We start from the raw sequence: 18306 nt of genomic DNA on the forward strand, positions 1-18306 counted from the left end.
AAAAAACTCAGCTCTGAAGGCAAAGTGTACAATTCAAAACTTATCTCCGCTTCTTACAAGCTGTGTGACCTTGGTCAATCCACTTTTTTAGAAAAAATGGACAACAATAGTACCTTCCTCTATAACTACTATGAGGAGTAAAAGAATGCCTGGTGCATTGAAAATCCTTGGGTTTAACATTTTTCACGTCTATAGATCCCCTAGAGAGCAAAGGCCACAGGGGACTATGTTAATCCAACACGTGCTCCTGTCCATGACAACTCTGTAAGGACACAGCCTCAGTGCACGAGGATATCCAAGGTCTGACAGAGAACAACAAGCAAATAAAGAACCTTGGCTTCTCCCCACTTTCTTCAATGGCTCCTGTCTTCCTGCTACCATCAGCTTTTCTAATAATCAGATCATGGTCACAAAAGTGGACTCTAAGCACTGTGAGACCAGCTTGCTGTAAGATAGGTAAAACTCAGGAAGAAAACAACAGAGAAAGGTAACTCAACTGGCAGATATCATAAAAAGTTGAGATGCTTTTATCTATATCATTGCTCCCCAGCACCCGCTTCTTGAAGTTTGTTAAACACTCTTCCTAGGAGATCTCATTCATCCATTAGAAATACTAATACTTACCAATACTTTGATGACTCCAAAACCTGTATTTCTAAACCGTAGTTCTGCCCTGAACTCCTGATCAAAGTTAACACCACTCACATTTCCTCTTGGATATATTCCCAAGAGCAAATTCTCTATCTCAAAAATGTTTAAAATTAAGCCAATTATCTTCATCTAGGTAAAATACAATCACTTTAGGGATCTCACGGTAAAATCAGCTCCAGTCACCTAAATGAACACTCACTGGACTCTTCTCTCCCACTCTCACGTATTCAGCCTCCAAAACTGGTAATTGCCTCCTCCCACCTTTAAATTGTCCCTTCTTTTTCTTCTTTCTTGCACCTCTCTCTTTCAGACATTTAGCAGTTATCACCAAGTGACTAAAATGGTTCTCCCCTCAGCATCCTATTCTACCCACTCCCACAGAGTCTATTCCCTGCACTGCCACCAAAAGACCTTTCTAAATAGCTTAGGGAAGTGTACCTCAAAAGAGACCACAGTTCATGAGTGCTAATAGCCTGGCTGCTAAGAGCTTATTTATTTATGTTCTTACCTAGAGTGACTCCAAAAATAATGTAGGCATAGAAGCAAGTCTCTGTTATATGAAAGAGATATTATCAAGAACAGTGAAGGGGTCGGGGATGAAGCTCAGTGGTACCGTGCCTGCCTGGCAAGCACAAGGTCCTGAGCTCAATCCCCAGTATGAAAAAAATAAATGTGAAGAGTAAGATTTTTATCGTACTTGGAAATTCTTGAGTTAGCCTACCATATTTCACAGATGTGGCAAGAGACATGAAATTTCTAGAGCAAAGACAGAGGACACTGTTACTGATTGTACAGCAAGCAACACGAACACATTTGGAAAGATTTTCAAAATCACATTGAGTTGGTTTTTCTCAAATCACCTCATATGCCTGCTGTAACTGCATTGATTTGTGTCACAGCTGAGGAATCTTGAGCTTAGAGAACCTAAATCTTTGTAATGGGCTACAAGCCGATCTGTTCTTTGCCCTGAAGGGAGAACTTATTTTTTATTATGCTAGACAGTAGGCAAATTTTCCTTCTGATTCGGAGATTCAGACAAGGTGTTATTTTCTACAACTGGTCACTTTTTCTACACCCTTGAAAAGAAATTATAGAACAAAGGAGTAGTGTCCTCAAAGAACCATGGATAACTGTCTTTAAGTAGTTAGGTTTCAAATTTATACCAGCCTCTGAAATTCACCAGGTGTATGATTTCTGTCTTTATCCATTTCCTCACCTGAAACTGAGAACAACACTCATCCCTAACTGCCATCTTATAATATCAAATGAAATCACATGAATAAACGTGTTTCATAAACAACACAGCACAGTGCAAATTATTTGTTCTGTATTCTTCTAGAAATACTTTCTTGGTTCTTATGGAAGTGAAAGAATAGTAATTTATAATGTTAGGATTTAAATTAAGCATCAATTAATAAAATGTTTGTTAAATATTTTACTAAAGGTGAGGCTTGGATGGTACAAAGTAAAACCTAAGACATTCCTTGACTGTAAGATTTCAAAGACTAACAACTCAGTAGCAAAGAAAAAAAAAGAACCTGATTTTAAAATGAGCAAAGGACCTGACTAGAAATTGTCAAAAGAAGACAGACAAAAGGCCATTAAGTATTTGAAGAACTACTTGGCTTTGCTGTCAAAGAAATGCATATCAAAACCACAATGAGGTAATATTTCACCCTAATTAGAATGACTATCATCAAAAAATAAACAAAAAAATGCTAGCAAGGAGGCAGAAAAGGGGAACATTATGCTCTATTAGTGGAAATGTAAATTAGTATAGCCATTATGGAAAACAATATGGAAGTTCCTCAAAAAATTAACAACAGAAATACCATACGATTCAGCAATCCCACTACTGAGTATATTGTATACTTAAAGAATGAAATCGTGATGTCAAAGAGGCATCTGCACTCCTGTGTTCATTGCAGCATCATTCATAGTAGTCAAGATATGGACTCAATCTAAGCATCCAATCGAGGAATGCATGGATTTTTAAATGTGTGTATGTATTCATTACAGAATACTATTCATTAAAAAACATGAAGTTTTGTCACTTGAAACAATATAAAGAAACCTGAAGGACATCTGCCAGATAAAATAATCCAATCACAGCAGACAAATACTGCATGACCTCACTTATAGGTAGAACTTGAAAAGTTGACCTCAAATAAATAGAGTAGAATAGATAGTGGTTACTAAAAGCTTGGAAAGATAGGGAAGGAGGTAAGATGGAGAAAATGGATTAATGAGTACAATGTTACCATTAGATAAGAAGAATAAATTCTAGTGTCTATTGCAGCATAACAATAAATTATCATATATTTCAAAATAACTTGAAGAGGATTTTACCTTACCACAAAGCAATATTTAAGGAAATGTGTACACTAATTAACCTTATATGATCATTGCATAATTTATAAAAATAACAAAACATCATATTGTAGCCCATAAGTATGCACAATTATTATATGTCAATCAAAATAATAACACATTTGAACTAAAAAATACTATCCAAGTTGAATAATAAATGTTGAAGGGGAAATTGAAAACAACAGAATAGCAGAGATCTACAAGACAATATCAAAAAGCTGTAACATTTGCCATACGGTTCTCCAAAGAAGAGGAGAAAGACCTTGGGCCAGAAGAATTGATGGATAGGAGTTAGATAGGTGAAATAAGTTCTGATTGCATGAAGAGCATCTATAGTTAACAATAATATATATTTCAAAATATCTAAAAGAGAGGATTTTTAATGTTCTCCCAACATATAAATGGAGGTGGTAGATACCCTAAATGCCAAAATTTGATCATTATACAATGTATCCATATATTAAACATCACATTGTACCCCATAACACATAAAAATTATATATCCATTAAAATAAAACATTTTATAAGGGGGCCTAGTGGCACAAACCTATATTCCCAGCATTCTTGGATGTGGAGGCAGAAGGATGGCAAATTTAATCCCAGTCTAGGTAACACTGAATATGCCAGACTCTCTCAAAAAAAAAAAAAAAAGTTTTTTAAAGGGCAGGAAATGTAGCTCAGGACAAAGACCCTGGGTACAATCACTAGTAATGAAAAAATATATATATTTTAAAAAGGAATTTCACAGCAAGGGAATTAGCAGACCAAAAGGACAATGACCACGACAGGCTCAAGTGCAAAATGAAGTATAGAAGCATATGGTGATATTAACTAATAAGGCTTCAAGGAATTTAAACAATCATTAAATTCAACAGTCTCATTTGCCAGTGCAAAACTGCAGTGAAAATGTTTGGTAATTTTTTTTCTTTTTTTTCCCCCTCATTGAGTTTATTGGTACACTTTAGGTATACAGTACAGTTACATTCATTATTGGGATCTTGAACCTTTACATGACAGGTCTTGGTTCTCATTTTTTCCCCTTGTCCCTGCCCTCCCTTCACTCCCCCCCATTTACAAAAGCTTTATTTTCATTTTTCATTTTCTCATATTTTTTCCTTTTCCTTATTCCCTTTCCCCTGCCCTTCCCACTTTCCCTACACCTTTAGCGCTTTTCTTCCTATTTCACATTGTCAGTTATCTCATTAGGATCTTATGTACTATTATAGTTTGTTCACACCAGAGAAACTATTCAGTATTTTTTTCAAGGATCAATAGTTATCTGTGAGCAAGCAAGGTCAAAACAAGGAACCTTCTCGTCTGGGCTTTAGTTTGGTAAAAGGCCTTGACAGAAATTTCTCTTTCCTGGATAGGAAAAAGTCAGTGGGCAGAAATGTGGTTTTGCATCATACGCTTTTCTCTCCTCGGTAGTCTTACCCAGTTGCCATTCGCATTACCCCAGAATTATAATGAGTTTTTTTCTTTCTAAAACTTGACTGAAAGGCTGATTTTCTCTTTTCTTTATATAAAAATGTCTAGAACAAGTTTTCCCTCTGGCCTCTTATTTTCGTCCTCAGCTTCCCTCCACCTGGCTCCTTATCTAATACCTTTTCCCTGCCATATCCTACAAAATGCTAACTTGCCACCTTCCCAAACCGCCATTTTTTCTGTTGTTTTTTTTTTTCTCAGTTCAATCTATTCTACCATACCATTTTCCTAGTGAACCTGAAGTAGATTTCACAAAATGTAAAGTGAAATATTATCAACAAAACCTTAAATCCACCTAAATACTGGATGTAATTAGCTGCTAGGAGAAGATGAAAGGCAAAGAAAACTGCAGCTCAATCATTCTAGGACTATAACGTGGATTCTACTCCAAAGTAAATTCACCAATTTTCAGTAAGCTTGATTATCATTCCATTTACTGATTTTTAAAGTCTTTCTAAATTTATCACTAATCTCATATTGGTATCAAATCATATTGGTATGAAGAATAGATATATGTTTTTAAATAAATCCCACAGTAGCCCTAGCTCAATAACTGTAAATATTAATTATATAAATTAAGTGTTTTGAGACAATACAGTGAATAACATAGGTGCATACAATTTAAGGCATGACCTTAGAATCAGTTCTAAAAATGTTTTATACTTCAAAGAGAGATGTGTATAAGAATGCTAATACAGTACATAGTTATAATGCAATTCTTTTTTTTTTTTTTTTTTTTTGTGGTACCGGGGATTGAACTCGGGTCCTTGCACTTGCAAGGCAGGCCACCAAACCTCTGAGCTAAATCCCCAGCCCTATAATGCAATTCTTAACTAAACACAAAGCAAAAGTATTCCACTTTAAAGTTTACGATCTAATGAATTGAGTTTTTAGGTTTTACTAAACATAGAGGTTTTCTTAATAAACAAATACAGTCAGAGTTTAAATTTTTTGAAATCTTCTATAGCAAGAAGATTATATACGTATATAAGCAAGCACTTAAAAGCTTTGCTTAACCAGGAAGGACTAAAATAAGATCAATAAATATTTGAATGCATATTGTCTGTATTAAATAGCATTTAGAATTAGGACAGCAAATTTTCCAATATCACTGAAGTTAAGAATAATGGTATCACAGTCAAAAGTGTTAATGAAGTTTTTTTAAAAAGTAAATCTGGTTCGTGACAGATTATGGATGTGGCAATTATGTAAATAAGAATAAACGGATTTAAATTCCCTAATGAATGATGAGTCAAGTTCCTGACAGGAGCAATCAAAATATATTCCATATGTGATTAACAACACTTAAATTTGACATTGACAAATATTATTTAATTTATACAACAGTAAAATCACACGCATATGTCATCTCTAATTCTCCGAGTTATAATAAATTGCAGAAAGAATGGAGATTCTGGCTAGTATGCTTATTTTATTTTTGTTCTTAACCTATCCACTAGAATGTATACATTTTAAAATTCAAGTTAGAAATGAAAGGTGCAGGTTGAAATAAATGCTCCTGGGCCAGGGATTTGGATCCGTGGTTCCGCCACCTGCTTTTCAAGTACAAGGTCCTGAGTTCAATCCTCTATACCAAAAAAAAAAAAGAAAAAGAAAATGTTCCCCACACATATACATGGACGCAATTAGAATAAATGAAAATTATTCAAGAATACTACCTCACACATTTAAGAAACATGTATCCTATCAATATTTAACTATTACTGAGGGTTAAGCTTAGTGGTGCCGCTGCCTGCCTTGCAAGCACAAGGTTCAGAGTTCAACCTCAGGTACCGAAAAAATATGTATGTAACTATTAATTACCTTGCCATTAAGTTTATTAAGTACCTATTTTGTGCCAGACACTATTCTAAGCACTGGGAATCAATATAAGTAAGATATATGGGTCTACCTGATAGAGCTTACAGTCTAACAGTTTGAGTAAAATGAATTCGTATATTATATATATATATTAGAAACTTCTAGCACTTAGAACAAAGGAATTAAGATTTAACAGCATGAGTATTACAAAGTATATTCATCATGTAACTTAGGAAAAACTAATTATTCACTCCCTTAGAGCTTAGAGTAACATTGTCTAAATCTAATCTCAATTTCTAATTAATAATCACCATAGGTAAACATAAATGTTTCTGCAGTGCTGACAAAACTGATAACAAAACATTTTACCTAGTGAACTGAGATTGTGATGTGAGCATCATGTGATACAACAGAATAGAATCACTTATCTGAGCTACAACAATTTCTGATATTAGGAAAATTGGGTTAGGAAACAAAATGTTACTAATACAAGAAGATAAAAAGTTCAAACTCTCTCTATCATAAAGTTCTGTCTCCAATAATAAAGAGATAACTTTTGGAAAGTTACGTAAGATTAGCAAAAAATCTTTTAAGAGGGCCCATATTTTAAGAATGAGGTACTTACTCTAAGGTTGCAAGCCCAATAAATACACAAGGAAAACCCTATCTTTTTTCAAAGTTCATCCTCCCAAATACTCATAACACTGGTCAAGTGGAACAGAAGTCTAGACAACATGACTAAAATTTTAAGATCTAAATTTTAAAAGTTAGCGGTTACTATTGAAATTGCAAAGATGATTTGTAGTTTAAGAATGAGGTACTTACTCTAAGGTTGCAAGCCCAATAAATACACAAGGAAAACCCTATCTTTTTTCAAAGTTCATCCTCCCAAATACTCATAACACTGGTCAAGTGGAACAGAAGTCTAGACAACATGACTAAAATTTTAAGATCTAAATTTTAAAAGTTAGCGGTTACTATTGAAATTGCAAAGATGATTTGTAGAGCTCAAATTAACCCTGTATGCTAAACTATATCCCTGTATGATATAACTTCTTAGTTATGAAGTAAATAAACATATTTCTTCAAACTCTAGGAAGTAACTCCAATTTGCATTAATATACCTGGTTTATGTTTTGGAGGACCTATGTTCTTTAAATGGGAGACTAGAAACTAAGTAAAACTTTGTGAATTCTGTGCTCAGATCAGAGTCAGGAAAGTGCTGAGTCAATGGCCAGGATTGGGCTCTCTACAAAGTAGAAGTTGAAAGCCTCCTGCCTTCGTAAATGAACAAAATAATATTAATTGATAAAATACTCTCTCAATCCTCCCAGCATGAACCAACAATATTATCTTCCTCTTGAAGTTTGTTACAAATGCAGAATCTCAGGCCCTAGTCCATAACCTGTATTTTACCCAAACTTCCCCCAAGCAATTTGGGTATATACATAGAAGTTTGACGGGCACTAATCCTAACCTAAGAAGGTACTGCCAAGTCCATTCCAAATCTTTAGCATGAATTTAAACTTCTGCATTCTCAATACATCTCTTAAAGCGACTAATTTCAAAGTGAATGCAGTGCAACTATACAATGAGTCATCAGAAAAATAAACTAAGCTACTCATCCTTCTCATTCTACTCCTCCAGCTGAGTCCTTGCTAACAACCAACTTGGCTCCATATGCAAGGGGGGCTGGAGGTAGAGATGACAGAAGAGCCAGGGTACACATAGCCCTTATTAGCTGTCCTCACATACCCCTCTGTCAATTGTGCAATACTGAGGGCCCTTAACCTGTACACAGCCTGCAGATAGGTCTGTTGACCCATGTAGGATTTCACATTTGAATTCACTGCCATCATTTTTTAAATCTAGGAATTTCACATTATGAAGTCTTTGCACCTAAGCTCTCTTCTAAAAATCAGAAAACCTGGTAACACCATGTTCCAGCATGGCAGCATGTTAGAGCCAAGGCTAAGCTGTCCCAATTAGATATTGGCCAGAATCTTCACCATTCCCTGTGGTCTTCCCAACACTGCGGCTGAGGCTGTCAGCTGTCATTTGTCAACTTCCACTTACTTGGTCTGCTTCATCACTCACATTCTCAGCCTGACTCTTAACAGATGTTTGAATTTGCAACTCCTTCAAGGGGCTTCTAAGCCCATCATGTTTCTGATCAAAACTCTGAAATGTAATGCAGGAAAAGGAGCCATTGCTTGAATAGATTTTTCCTAGAGAATTATAAATTTTGAAAACTCATCCACAGATTTCAAATGAATGTGTTTAATTACCATATAATACATGAAGATTATTTATTTGCTAGCCTAGTTCTACTTGGGTTGATCAAACCAACCCATTTTATTTTACTGACTATGAAAACCAGAACCAGAAATACCACAAGGGCACATAACCCTAACAAGCCTGAAACCCATGGCCTATCGCACCTAGTTTCACAACAAAAAAAATTATAAAGACTAAGCACATAACTAAACTGAATTATAAGACTTAGTCTGATTCAATTTTATGTCCCATGGTCTGTTTTCTTTAGATATCACTGTAATCATCATCATCATCACCATCTAATCTTACAAAACTGCATTATTTTTTCAGGTTGCTTATTTACTGAGGTACATCTATGGAGTATTCACAGACATTGCTGTAACTATATGCTAGCAGCCCCCTTGACTCTAAAAAACTAATAACACACTCCTTAAGGCAAACATGTCACATATTCCATGCCATGATGCTTAGTAGGGGTGAAAACATGGAAAATCTCTTCGAATTCTTGACACTAACCTACATTAGTATTATAATAGTCATTTGCTAAACACAAGAGCCAATTAATGAATTTTAACCAGTAACAAGTGATGGAAACAGAAAATATATAGTCAAAGAGTAAAATCTAAATTTCGATTCAATTCTGAACATGTATTTATAAAAACACTAACTATTGGTCTGAGAGGCTTTGCAACAGTGCAAATGCATGTTTTAGTAGGAAACTACCATCATGTAACATTTCAAGAACTAAACATGGAAAAAAATCAACTTGCTTTAGAATTTTTCCTTGAACTGAATGGTTCTCCAAATGGGACCTTTTTTATGGAGCATGAAATTTGAATACCCTTTGATTTTTCTGTTAGCCTCTGGAATGTTTCTTGGAAGTGTGGATCATCTACATCCTTCCTCCTGTACACCATAAAGGAGAAGGATTAAAGTTACAGATATTTCACTCAATTCAACTTGACTTTCTGAAGAAAAATGCAAACAAAAGCAAAATCATATCAGTACCACTGTGTCCACTGGCTATTTCTAAGGAGAAATTTTCTGAACACTCCAGCACTAACACATTTGAGCACCCATTTACTATATGCACAAGATTAAGTGAATAAACAAACTGTTAAAATAGCCAGGTTTTTCCTATTCTAAATAGAATAGTATTGGACAGTGCCTCTGTGAATCAGGAATTGGCCACAAGCTAACACAGATTATATACATATAATATATATAATATATTTTTTTTATATATGTATAATATATATATAGTTTTTGTTGTAAAACATATACATATATGATATATATATATATCATATATATATATGACACTTTCATTCTATGTTCTGAATTAGCCATTTCTGAATTCCCAATTGATGGGAGCAGTCACACATTCATTCCATTAGTACATAATGCTCTATTATCTCCATAAACCAAGTTTAGAGCTTTCCTGCTCAAAGAGCATAATCTAACAAAGACTATCTTCTACCACTGAGTTGCAGTTCTAATTTTTTAGGTTCCTATGACCATGCAACACTTTTTAGTTCCCTATGTTTGCTCACTCCAATACATAAAGGCAAAGACTACAAAGCCAGGAAAGAGCAAAGTGAGACAAATTACATACTTTGCTTGCCTCCTCCCCTCCCCTCTTCCAGCCCTCCCCTCTTTCCCTCCCTTCCCCTTCTTCCTCCTCCTCTTTCCTCCTCTTCTCCATTTCTGGTATTGGGATTTGAACCCAGACCTATACAGTGAGACACATCCTCAGGCCATTTCAAAGGCCTTTTTGTTTTTAGACAGGTTTTCACTAACCATTGAGGCTGGGCTCAGTTTGGGACCTTCCTACCTCAGCCTCCCAAAATGCTGGGATTACAGGCATGGAACACCACACCCATGTATTTTAATATAGTTTTTTTTCTCATAATAAAGCAAGCATATTGTGGATATTAGAAACTGGAACCATTAGAAGAATATATTTTTTTTTTCTTGTACTGGGGATCGAACTCAGGTTTTGCACTTTAGAGGCAGACAGTGGCACCACTCAGCTAAATCCCCAGAGAGAAAGCATATTTACTTCCATGAATACGTAAGTATTAGGATCTCTAAGAAAGACGTTTTATAAACAAAGAGGACTCAGTCCCAAATTAAGGAAGAAAGAAGGAAAGAAAGAAAGAAAGAAAGAAAGAAAGAAAGAAAGAAAGAAAGAAAGAAAGAAAGAAAGAAAGAAAGAAAGAAAGAAAGAAAGAAAGAAAGAAAGAAAGAAAACACGATGGAATTTTCACCTAGAGAGCAATTTTAAATGATAGATTTTTTTTTCCTCCAGGAAGAATCTGTTTGTCTCCTCATAGCCCAGGACATTCTCATTTCAAAATTTTTAACTCCAAAGCACACCTTCCCAAAAATCTTCTGCCTAGTGTCGATTATGGAGACTTTCATAGTCTTGTTTATAAAGAATTATCTAATCCAACAAAGGCAAAATGTTGTTCTGTATTATTAAACTCAACAGAAAGCTCCATACACAACAATAGGAGGACATAGGCAATTAACACTACAAATTGGAAGGCTTAAAAACTTTGCAAGACCTTTAAAGGGCAACCCAGTTGCCCATTCATGCATGCAGTTAGATAGTGATTAGATAGTGACTAGTTCATAGTGGCAAAATTCATACAAACATGAAAATATTTAGTAAAATAAGACTTGCATTCATCAAAAGCTACTTTGAACTCTCTAGGCATCATGTGGGTAGTTAGCTTTACATAGCTCAAGGAGATCAAAGAGTGAAGGAGGCTTATTTCTGTAGTTGTGTCCATTTTATCAAAGTACTAAATTGAGCCTATTGCTAGAATGATTGCTAGAATGCAACATTATCACATTATTGAATCTCACAGTATAAAGCATTTCCAAAATCTACTGTATAAAAGAAGCAATATGAATATAAATTTAATTGAAATACTACATTTGTGCTATTGCTTAGAGAAAGGAAAAATGCACCTTTGCTAACTGGACATACAAGACAAATTTTAAAATAATTACAGCCACTATGGAATAATTTAGGGAACTAAAAGAACTGATGAACAGGGTTTGATTCAACATAGGCAAATAAACTGATTCATTAGTTCTATTGCTACATCACATGGGCCACTGTGAACAAAACAGAATATTCTTTTTAGTGCTTATGTATTCACTTTTCATCTTACATCAAGCAGACCAGAAGTCTTTTATTTTCCAATGGCAATAACAATCAGTTGCATGAATGAGCCAAATTTACGTTGATTCCAGGGTTTCGCTTGCCTATCCATCAACGAGAAGAAATCTAGCATATTCATGTAGTATACACATTGGAAGTAGGTGGGTTTTGGAAATCTAACATAATTTCGGAGTGTAATATCAAATGTTTCAAAAAAAATTGTAGATGCCATTTGCAAATCACAATAGTATGCTTCAATGTATTGCATGGTTTGTGTTTTGACTGTGGAAAAATATATTTAATAAAGGCAACATACAGACATATTGAGTGCCTGAAATGTATTGGAATTCCCAGTTGTACTGTTCATAAACACATTTTAGGAAACTGATTTATTTTTGCATTTGTAGAAGCAAATAAAAGTATCTTCACAAGAAAAAAAGTGAAGAAAAATATACTGTATATAACAGTAGTTCAAACAATAAAACTCAACTATAAACAACCTTGTTAAATTATGGATCCAACTGTGCTACAGGTTAAATGATGTAAAATGGTAAAAAATTATGTATCTAAAAATGTAGAGTTTTTATAGCTTTTCTTGCCTATTTAACACAAAATCAGATTTTGCATGGGTGTCATTAAAAACTTTTGTGTGTATAGACATATGTAGAGATTGTACAGATACTGCAGAGCATTGATTTTTAAATACTTTTTTACATTGTAATAAGTCTAAAATTTCTGTAAGGATAAAAACACCAAATATTTAGTTTTATTTAAATTGATAAGGACACTGAATCACTACATTGAATAAATAGAATCAGATATTCTCAAATTTACCAAATAAGTCAGTGACCAATGACAACAAAAAAACAGAAACTTAACTTCTAGGTCTCCATTTGCTATGTGTACCTGTCTATAACTCATTCAAACTGTGTTCCAAACCTAAAGTAATGATGTTCTTTAAAAAGACTCATAGTAACTTGTTGTAAAATTATTTATTTTTTGTCAATGGAATGATTAAATAGCTCTACACTCTTTAGCTAGTTCAAAATAATCAGAGTTTTCAAACAAAATGGCAAATTCATCATACTTTATGGCATTACAAAACCAATGATTCAAAAGCAAGATATAGCAAGTGAAGTACTGTACAAGTATGTGGGCCAGAGATGAGGTTGATTCAGCTGGCTTGGCCTTCATATCTAGAAGCAATCTGTACGAATGCATTTCTTCTCATTGTTTTGATGGAGCCCTACTAATAACAGATTGATGAATTGCATTTGTAAATGTCAGGCATAGATCAAAGGGGACTATGTTGGATGCTTATTCCATTTCATTGCATGATTTTTCACCAAGAAAACAAAGCTGCATCACACAGTAAAGTTCCTTATTTTTGCTTGAATTCAATGAGCAAAACAGCTGCAGAATAATGTGACTTAATGAGGCATCCCTAATAAAATATTGGAGAATTAAAAGCAGGGGCACTGAACTGTTTGCACTCTGGTTGTTTCATCTTTTCAAGTATACTGGAAATAACTGATGACACTTCGGAATATTCCTCATTTGAGACATGCATTAGAAAGCTCATCAGTAAATGCTCACTAGTGTGCAGTTACAGCTGAACTTGAGTACAATCTGACAATACTGTTTTTTTAGGAGCCATGATAAGAAACGCCTTGAAAATGCTGGAGAGGCCCACCTCACCCTTTCTCTATAAAATAATCCATAACATGAAATTAGTGCTACATCAACCTGGGAATGTCCTTTGTATATTTAAATACAAAAATACATTTTAAGATGGTCATCAAAACACTTTGTGAACCATATTGGATTCATGATTATTAGAATTTTCTGATAGGGTATAAAATAACTTTTCTAAAATTTTCTATCATCCCCAAAGTTTCATCATTTTATAAATTTTTAAAAAGGAAAAATGGCCACATCTAAAAACAGATTTCCTTTTTGCAGCCATGTCATCACATTTTATAATTTGGTGGTTAGTAAATACTATAATGCAGTCTCTAAGCAATATATTTGCATTCTGACACAGATCCATGAGCAAGCTAAAGAATCTTCATTCTTCAATTTGTCCTTGTTAAAATAGTTAATATTTTTCCAATTCAGAATCACACATACTCAGAAACCTTAAATCCCCCTCGAGCATAACTTATAGAATTACACAGGTGTTTGATTTAATGTCAAGGTTTTTAGGTTCTTCTTTAAGAGACATATATCTTGGTACTATATATAAATATGGGTTTAGGCATTCTAAACTACTATGTTTTAAAGGCAAGAAAAGATTCAAGATTTTCATCTCAAAATAATGTATCCTTTGAGTAAAAAACACTAAAACTGCATTTGTATTTGCCTCTTAAAAGATTCCCTAAGTCTAAGTATTCAGTTGTCAGTACAACTGCTCTCAGAGTCTTATATCCATAATTAATATAACTCAATTATTTTCATTGAAAATTAGGAAAATGAAAATAAAATCAGCTTCAGTGTGGTTATTGATGATCTTTGAGGGGTTAGTGATGGCTTTAAAAATTAGGGTTCTAAAAAGGTCAAGATCCAATTGACTAAGGATGAGATCCAGAGCAGAATAAAGCAAGAAAAGAGACAATTAAATTAAAGATTCCTGATATGCTATTTTAAAATATGTACTGATAAAAAATTAAAAGGCAAAAACATTAAAGATGTCAGGTGTCAATTCCAAAATTTGTAAACGATTCACCAGTCTGACAGTACATGTGCACACAGAAAGGCTGGAGTAATTCAAATAACCCTAGTGCTCTGGATCCTTTTTAAGTCCTAGAAGTATTTTTAATCTCCTTTGATAGCTGTTTTGCTTTATCTCTTTAATTGGGTATCTTAAATTAATTCCTCATTTTTCTTATCTTATACTGGCTAATTGAAGAGTTTTTAAAGTGTCAGTTGATAACAATCTGTATGTGGACGTCAAAAACAATCTAGTTGGGAAGACGGGAACTAAATAATTACCCCCCAGCCAATAGTCATTGAAATTCATCCTGGCCCGAGTGAAGGACTCTCATAATTGAGTGCTTTGGGGATACTTTTCAGAGAAGAGTGTAGGGGCCTTGGCGGTTTTCGTGGGTTTTTTTTTGTTTTGTTTTTGTTTTTGTTTTCTTTTTAGCACATGAACAACTTTATAAAATTCAAGAAGAGATTTCACAGTCACGGAGAAAAGAAGGGTTTTTTATTGCTGTTGTTTGTTTGTTTTACATCTCTTATTGCCATAAGCCAAACCCCAGCACAAGATGAGGAGAAGCTGTAGTAACTACCCTTCTGATTGCAGACGCTCAGGCAGGTGTTTAACACTCGGTCAAGGGGTGGAACACTGAATAGGCAAGCAGTGCACCCTGTCTACCCCAGGAGCTCTGCCAGGGCCCCTGGTTCACCCTACCCAGGCAGACACTGGATAGCTCAACCTGCAGTTCTAAAAGAAAGGGGAAGACAACTGTCCAACTTTCCCTTTCAAAAGCAGTTTCTGGAAACACCCCGTTTCCCGGTGACAAGTGAAGATCAGTAGCTTAAAGAAAAAACCTGGTGGTAGACACCTAGCCTTTTAGAATAGAAAGGGGAAGAGAGAAAAGCAACTGGACAGGAAACCTGAGCATTAATAGCAAGATTTGTGGAACATCGAATCAGAAAATATGAAAAATCATTAGTTTCCCTGAAGCTGTTCTCCTTTTCAACGTTCAGAAAAGGATCTTTTTCTAAAGGTCCCTTGTAGTAGCCCTTCCAAAAGCCCTATTCATAAATAAAGTGTCTGTTCCTAAATCTAAATCGCTCAGAAACTTCCAGCATGATTCTTTATAAAAATACAGTACTTAGAAGTGGAGAAATCAATAGCCTCCCTGAAACGCCCACCCTCTGCAGACAGGCCTGAGAATTAACTAATCAGAAGTGGACAGAAAGTAGGGATTTCTGATAGGCGACCTGACACATTCCATTGATCAGTGATCCTCCCGTGAACTCGACCCCCAACTCCTAAGTAGGAGTTCAAAATGGTTAGCTGCCAGGATTGGTCTGGGTGATGGATTGAATTAAACTCTACTTCAGTTCTCCACCGGGTCGCGGCTGTGTGCCGAGCAAAGGAGCAGAGGAGAGAGAAGGCACCGCTCCCGAACCTGCTTTGGCACCCTGGTCCCTTCTCGGAGTCCCTCCTGACCGCCCTACGCGGACCGCCTGGCAGAGTCTGTGTCCCATCTCTTGCCCCCCCCGCCCCTCCATAGTCCGGAGCCCTCGAAAAAGGGGAGGAGAGACATGTGTCTAGGGGGCTTCGTGCCGCGATCCCCGAGTGCGCCGCGGTCCCCAGAGCCCTGGCATGCGGAGGCGCGGTCGCACCTGCCTACCTGCAGCCGGGCTTCCCGGTGGCGGCAACACCTAGCGAGGTCCCTGCAGCTTCCGCGGGCCGGCGCCAGCCTTATCGCTCTTGCATCGTTTCCAAGATGCCAATCCGCCGTCACCATCCAGGGGCATAGGGAACCGGAGTCTGGCGGTGTGTGCTCGGGGAGGGCGTGAGTGTGACCCTGAGCGTGCGTGTGTGTGGGCGCGCGTGTGTGTGTCTGTGTGTGCTTTCACCTCCGATGGCAATGAGGGCTCAGGAATCTCTTCACATCCAAACTGGAAGCTCTCTGAAGCCTGTAGACGGTCTCCACCAGTGCGGGGTCTCTTCCCTCCTCTTTACCCCACAGTGTCAAAGTAATCAAAAGATCTGTTTGCTGAGGAGAAAGCCGGGGTCCCGCAGCCCTTGGCAGCGATCGCGGCCGCCCGCGTCCTCACCGGATGCGCTCCGCTCCCCGACTGCGAAAATCAAGGCGGGCTCGCTGCAATTACCTCTCTTATTCCATCTCTGATTTGTTTGCTTTTAACCCCGAGTGAAGACTTTTCCTCTCGCCTGGCGTCGTCTCCGGTTCACACACGCGCGCGCTCGCACATCCTCCGCTCCGGCTCGCCCGCCCTCCTGGCTCCCCGGGGAGAGGCAATTGGACGGAAGGATTCACCTTCAGGGCAGCGGCCTCGCCTCGCACTTCCAGTTCCCGGCTCTCGCAGGTTGCGGATCTCCAATGAGAAGTAGTTCCTGGGGATGCTCGGGGCAGAAAGGAGAGGAGGCTCCGGGCTCAGCCAGGGCCCCCCCCACTAGACTCCCGCGTTCCTTGGGCTCGGTGCCCCTGATCCGCAGGTCGTAGGCAGGTCCCGCTGCTGCCCTCTCCGAGACTTTGAGCCAACAACGCTGGTCCACTTAGCAACAACTCCCGGCCAGCTGCAGCACCGCAGGCAGAGCCCCACGCAGCCCACCCCCGCCGCCCCACCGGGCAGCCTGTGCTGGAAGGAAGGGAAACCCTCTGCTGGGCCCTCCCTCACCACCGAGGAGAGGCCAGTCCCGACCTCGGATACAAGCGAGCAGGTGTCGCTCGGGTCCCTTCTACACAAGAGGGAGGCGAGAAAGAAGAAATGGGGAGAGGGGCTCCTGGAAACAAATCCCGACCACCAGAGGAAACAGCAGTAAACCAAAAGCAATCAGAGCCTGTGGCGGCGTCACCACCCCCAAGGCCATGTACTGTCCAAATACACTAGGGGTGATCTTTAGAAAGTTGCCGTAAAAGACAGCCCCCTCGTTCCACACTAGACCCCTGTTCCACCCAAGCTAGCTGTCCGGAGAGTACGAAGCGACTGGCCCCTGTGCACAGACGCAAGGAGAGAATAGGTGCTGGCACTCCGGGCGGAGTTAAGCAGCAAAATGGGCTGGCTGGACCAGGCTACGTCGCCTCCCCTCTATCTCTCTCTCTCCAACCGCCAGTTCTGTTGCTGAGAGCAAACAGCGGTCCTGCAGAAGAAAAGAAAGATAGTAAAAGATGCGAGAGAACGCGGCAATCGGTGTAAATGCTGGACTATGTCTCCATCTAGAGGGCAAAATAGGATTCGAACGAGGACTCCCATTTCTTCACAAAAAAAGCAAAAAGTATCTGGTTTCAGGAATTGTGCGGGGTTTTTTTTTTTTTTTTTTTTTTAATTGCAGCTTCTAATGGATTTAGAGGATTTGCCCTGCAACCTTACGTAAGCAGATTCCTCGTTAAAGGAACTCAGTGGTATTTACAGAAATGTAATAGCGCGACTGTGAAAGATCGTGTCCTTACAGGTTTGGGCAAATTGAGTGTTGGTTTAAACAATGCGCATGTGAGCTCAAATGAAGGGTGTTAGGCTTACTTTGATCACATTTGGTGATTAGAATATTATGCAAAGTGAAAATATCTGAAACAAAGGAGAATGGTAACCTAGGAAATATTATAAGACCTTTACAACATGGGATAATTCAAGGACTTAAAAAAACAATATTCATCCTTCTTTTCAACTATTGCAATTGTCAAGATAGCTAAATTTATTCCACCTCTGAAGTTTTATGTATATATGGCTCTGCGACCATTAAGAAAGTATCACATGCTTGCCCCACTAAGCTATAAAATGCAATTACCGTATCTACAAAGATATGGAATATGTTTCACTTGCGTGCA

General features: G+C 37.5%; 1 protein-coding gene across 2 annotated transcripts in view; it reads right to left on the minus strand.

Moving 5' to 3' along the window:
- Tafa2 (TAFA chemokine like family member 2) overlaps positions 1 to 18306 on the minus strand; it is a 459300-nt gene that overhangs the window by 434145 nt on the left and 6849 nt on the right. Inside the window, exon 3 of one of the 2 annotated variants that reach the window (XM_010644543.2) lies at positions 16139 to 17621. In XM_010644543.2, coding sequence (XP_010642845.1) covers positions 16139 to 16263 — 125 coding nt within the window. In that variant the 5' untranslated portion in view covers positions 16264 to 17621. Of the gene's footprint in view, positions 1 to 16138; positions 17622 to 18306 lie in introns of those variants that run through there. The other variant, XM_010644544.2, reaches the window with a different exon arrangement.

The sequence above is a fragment of the Fukomys damarensis genome, unplaced genomic scaffold, assembly GCF_012274545.1.
Source record: "Fukomys damarensis isolate Sample0158 unplaced genomic scaffold, DMR_v1.0_HiC HiC_scaffold_15, whole genome shotgun sequence".
Taxonomy (NCBI): domain Eukaryota; kingdom Metazoa; phylum Chordata; class Mammalia; order Rodentia; family Bathyergidae; genus Fukomys; species Fukomys damarensis.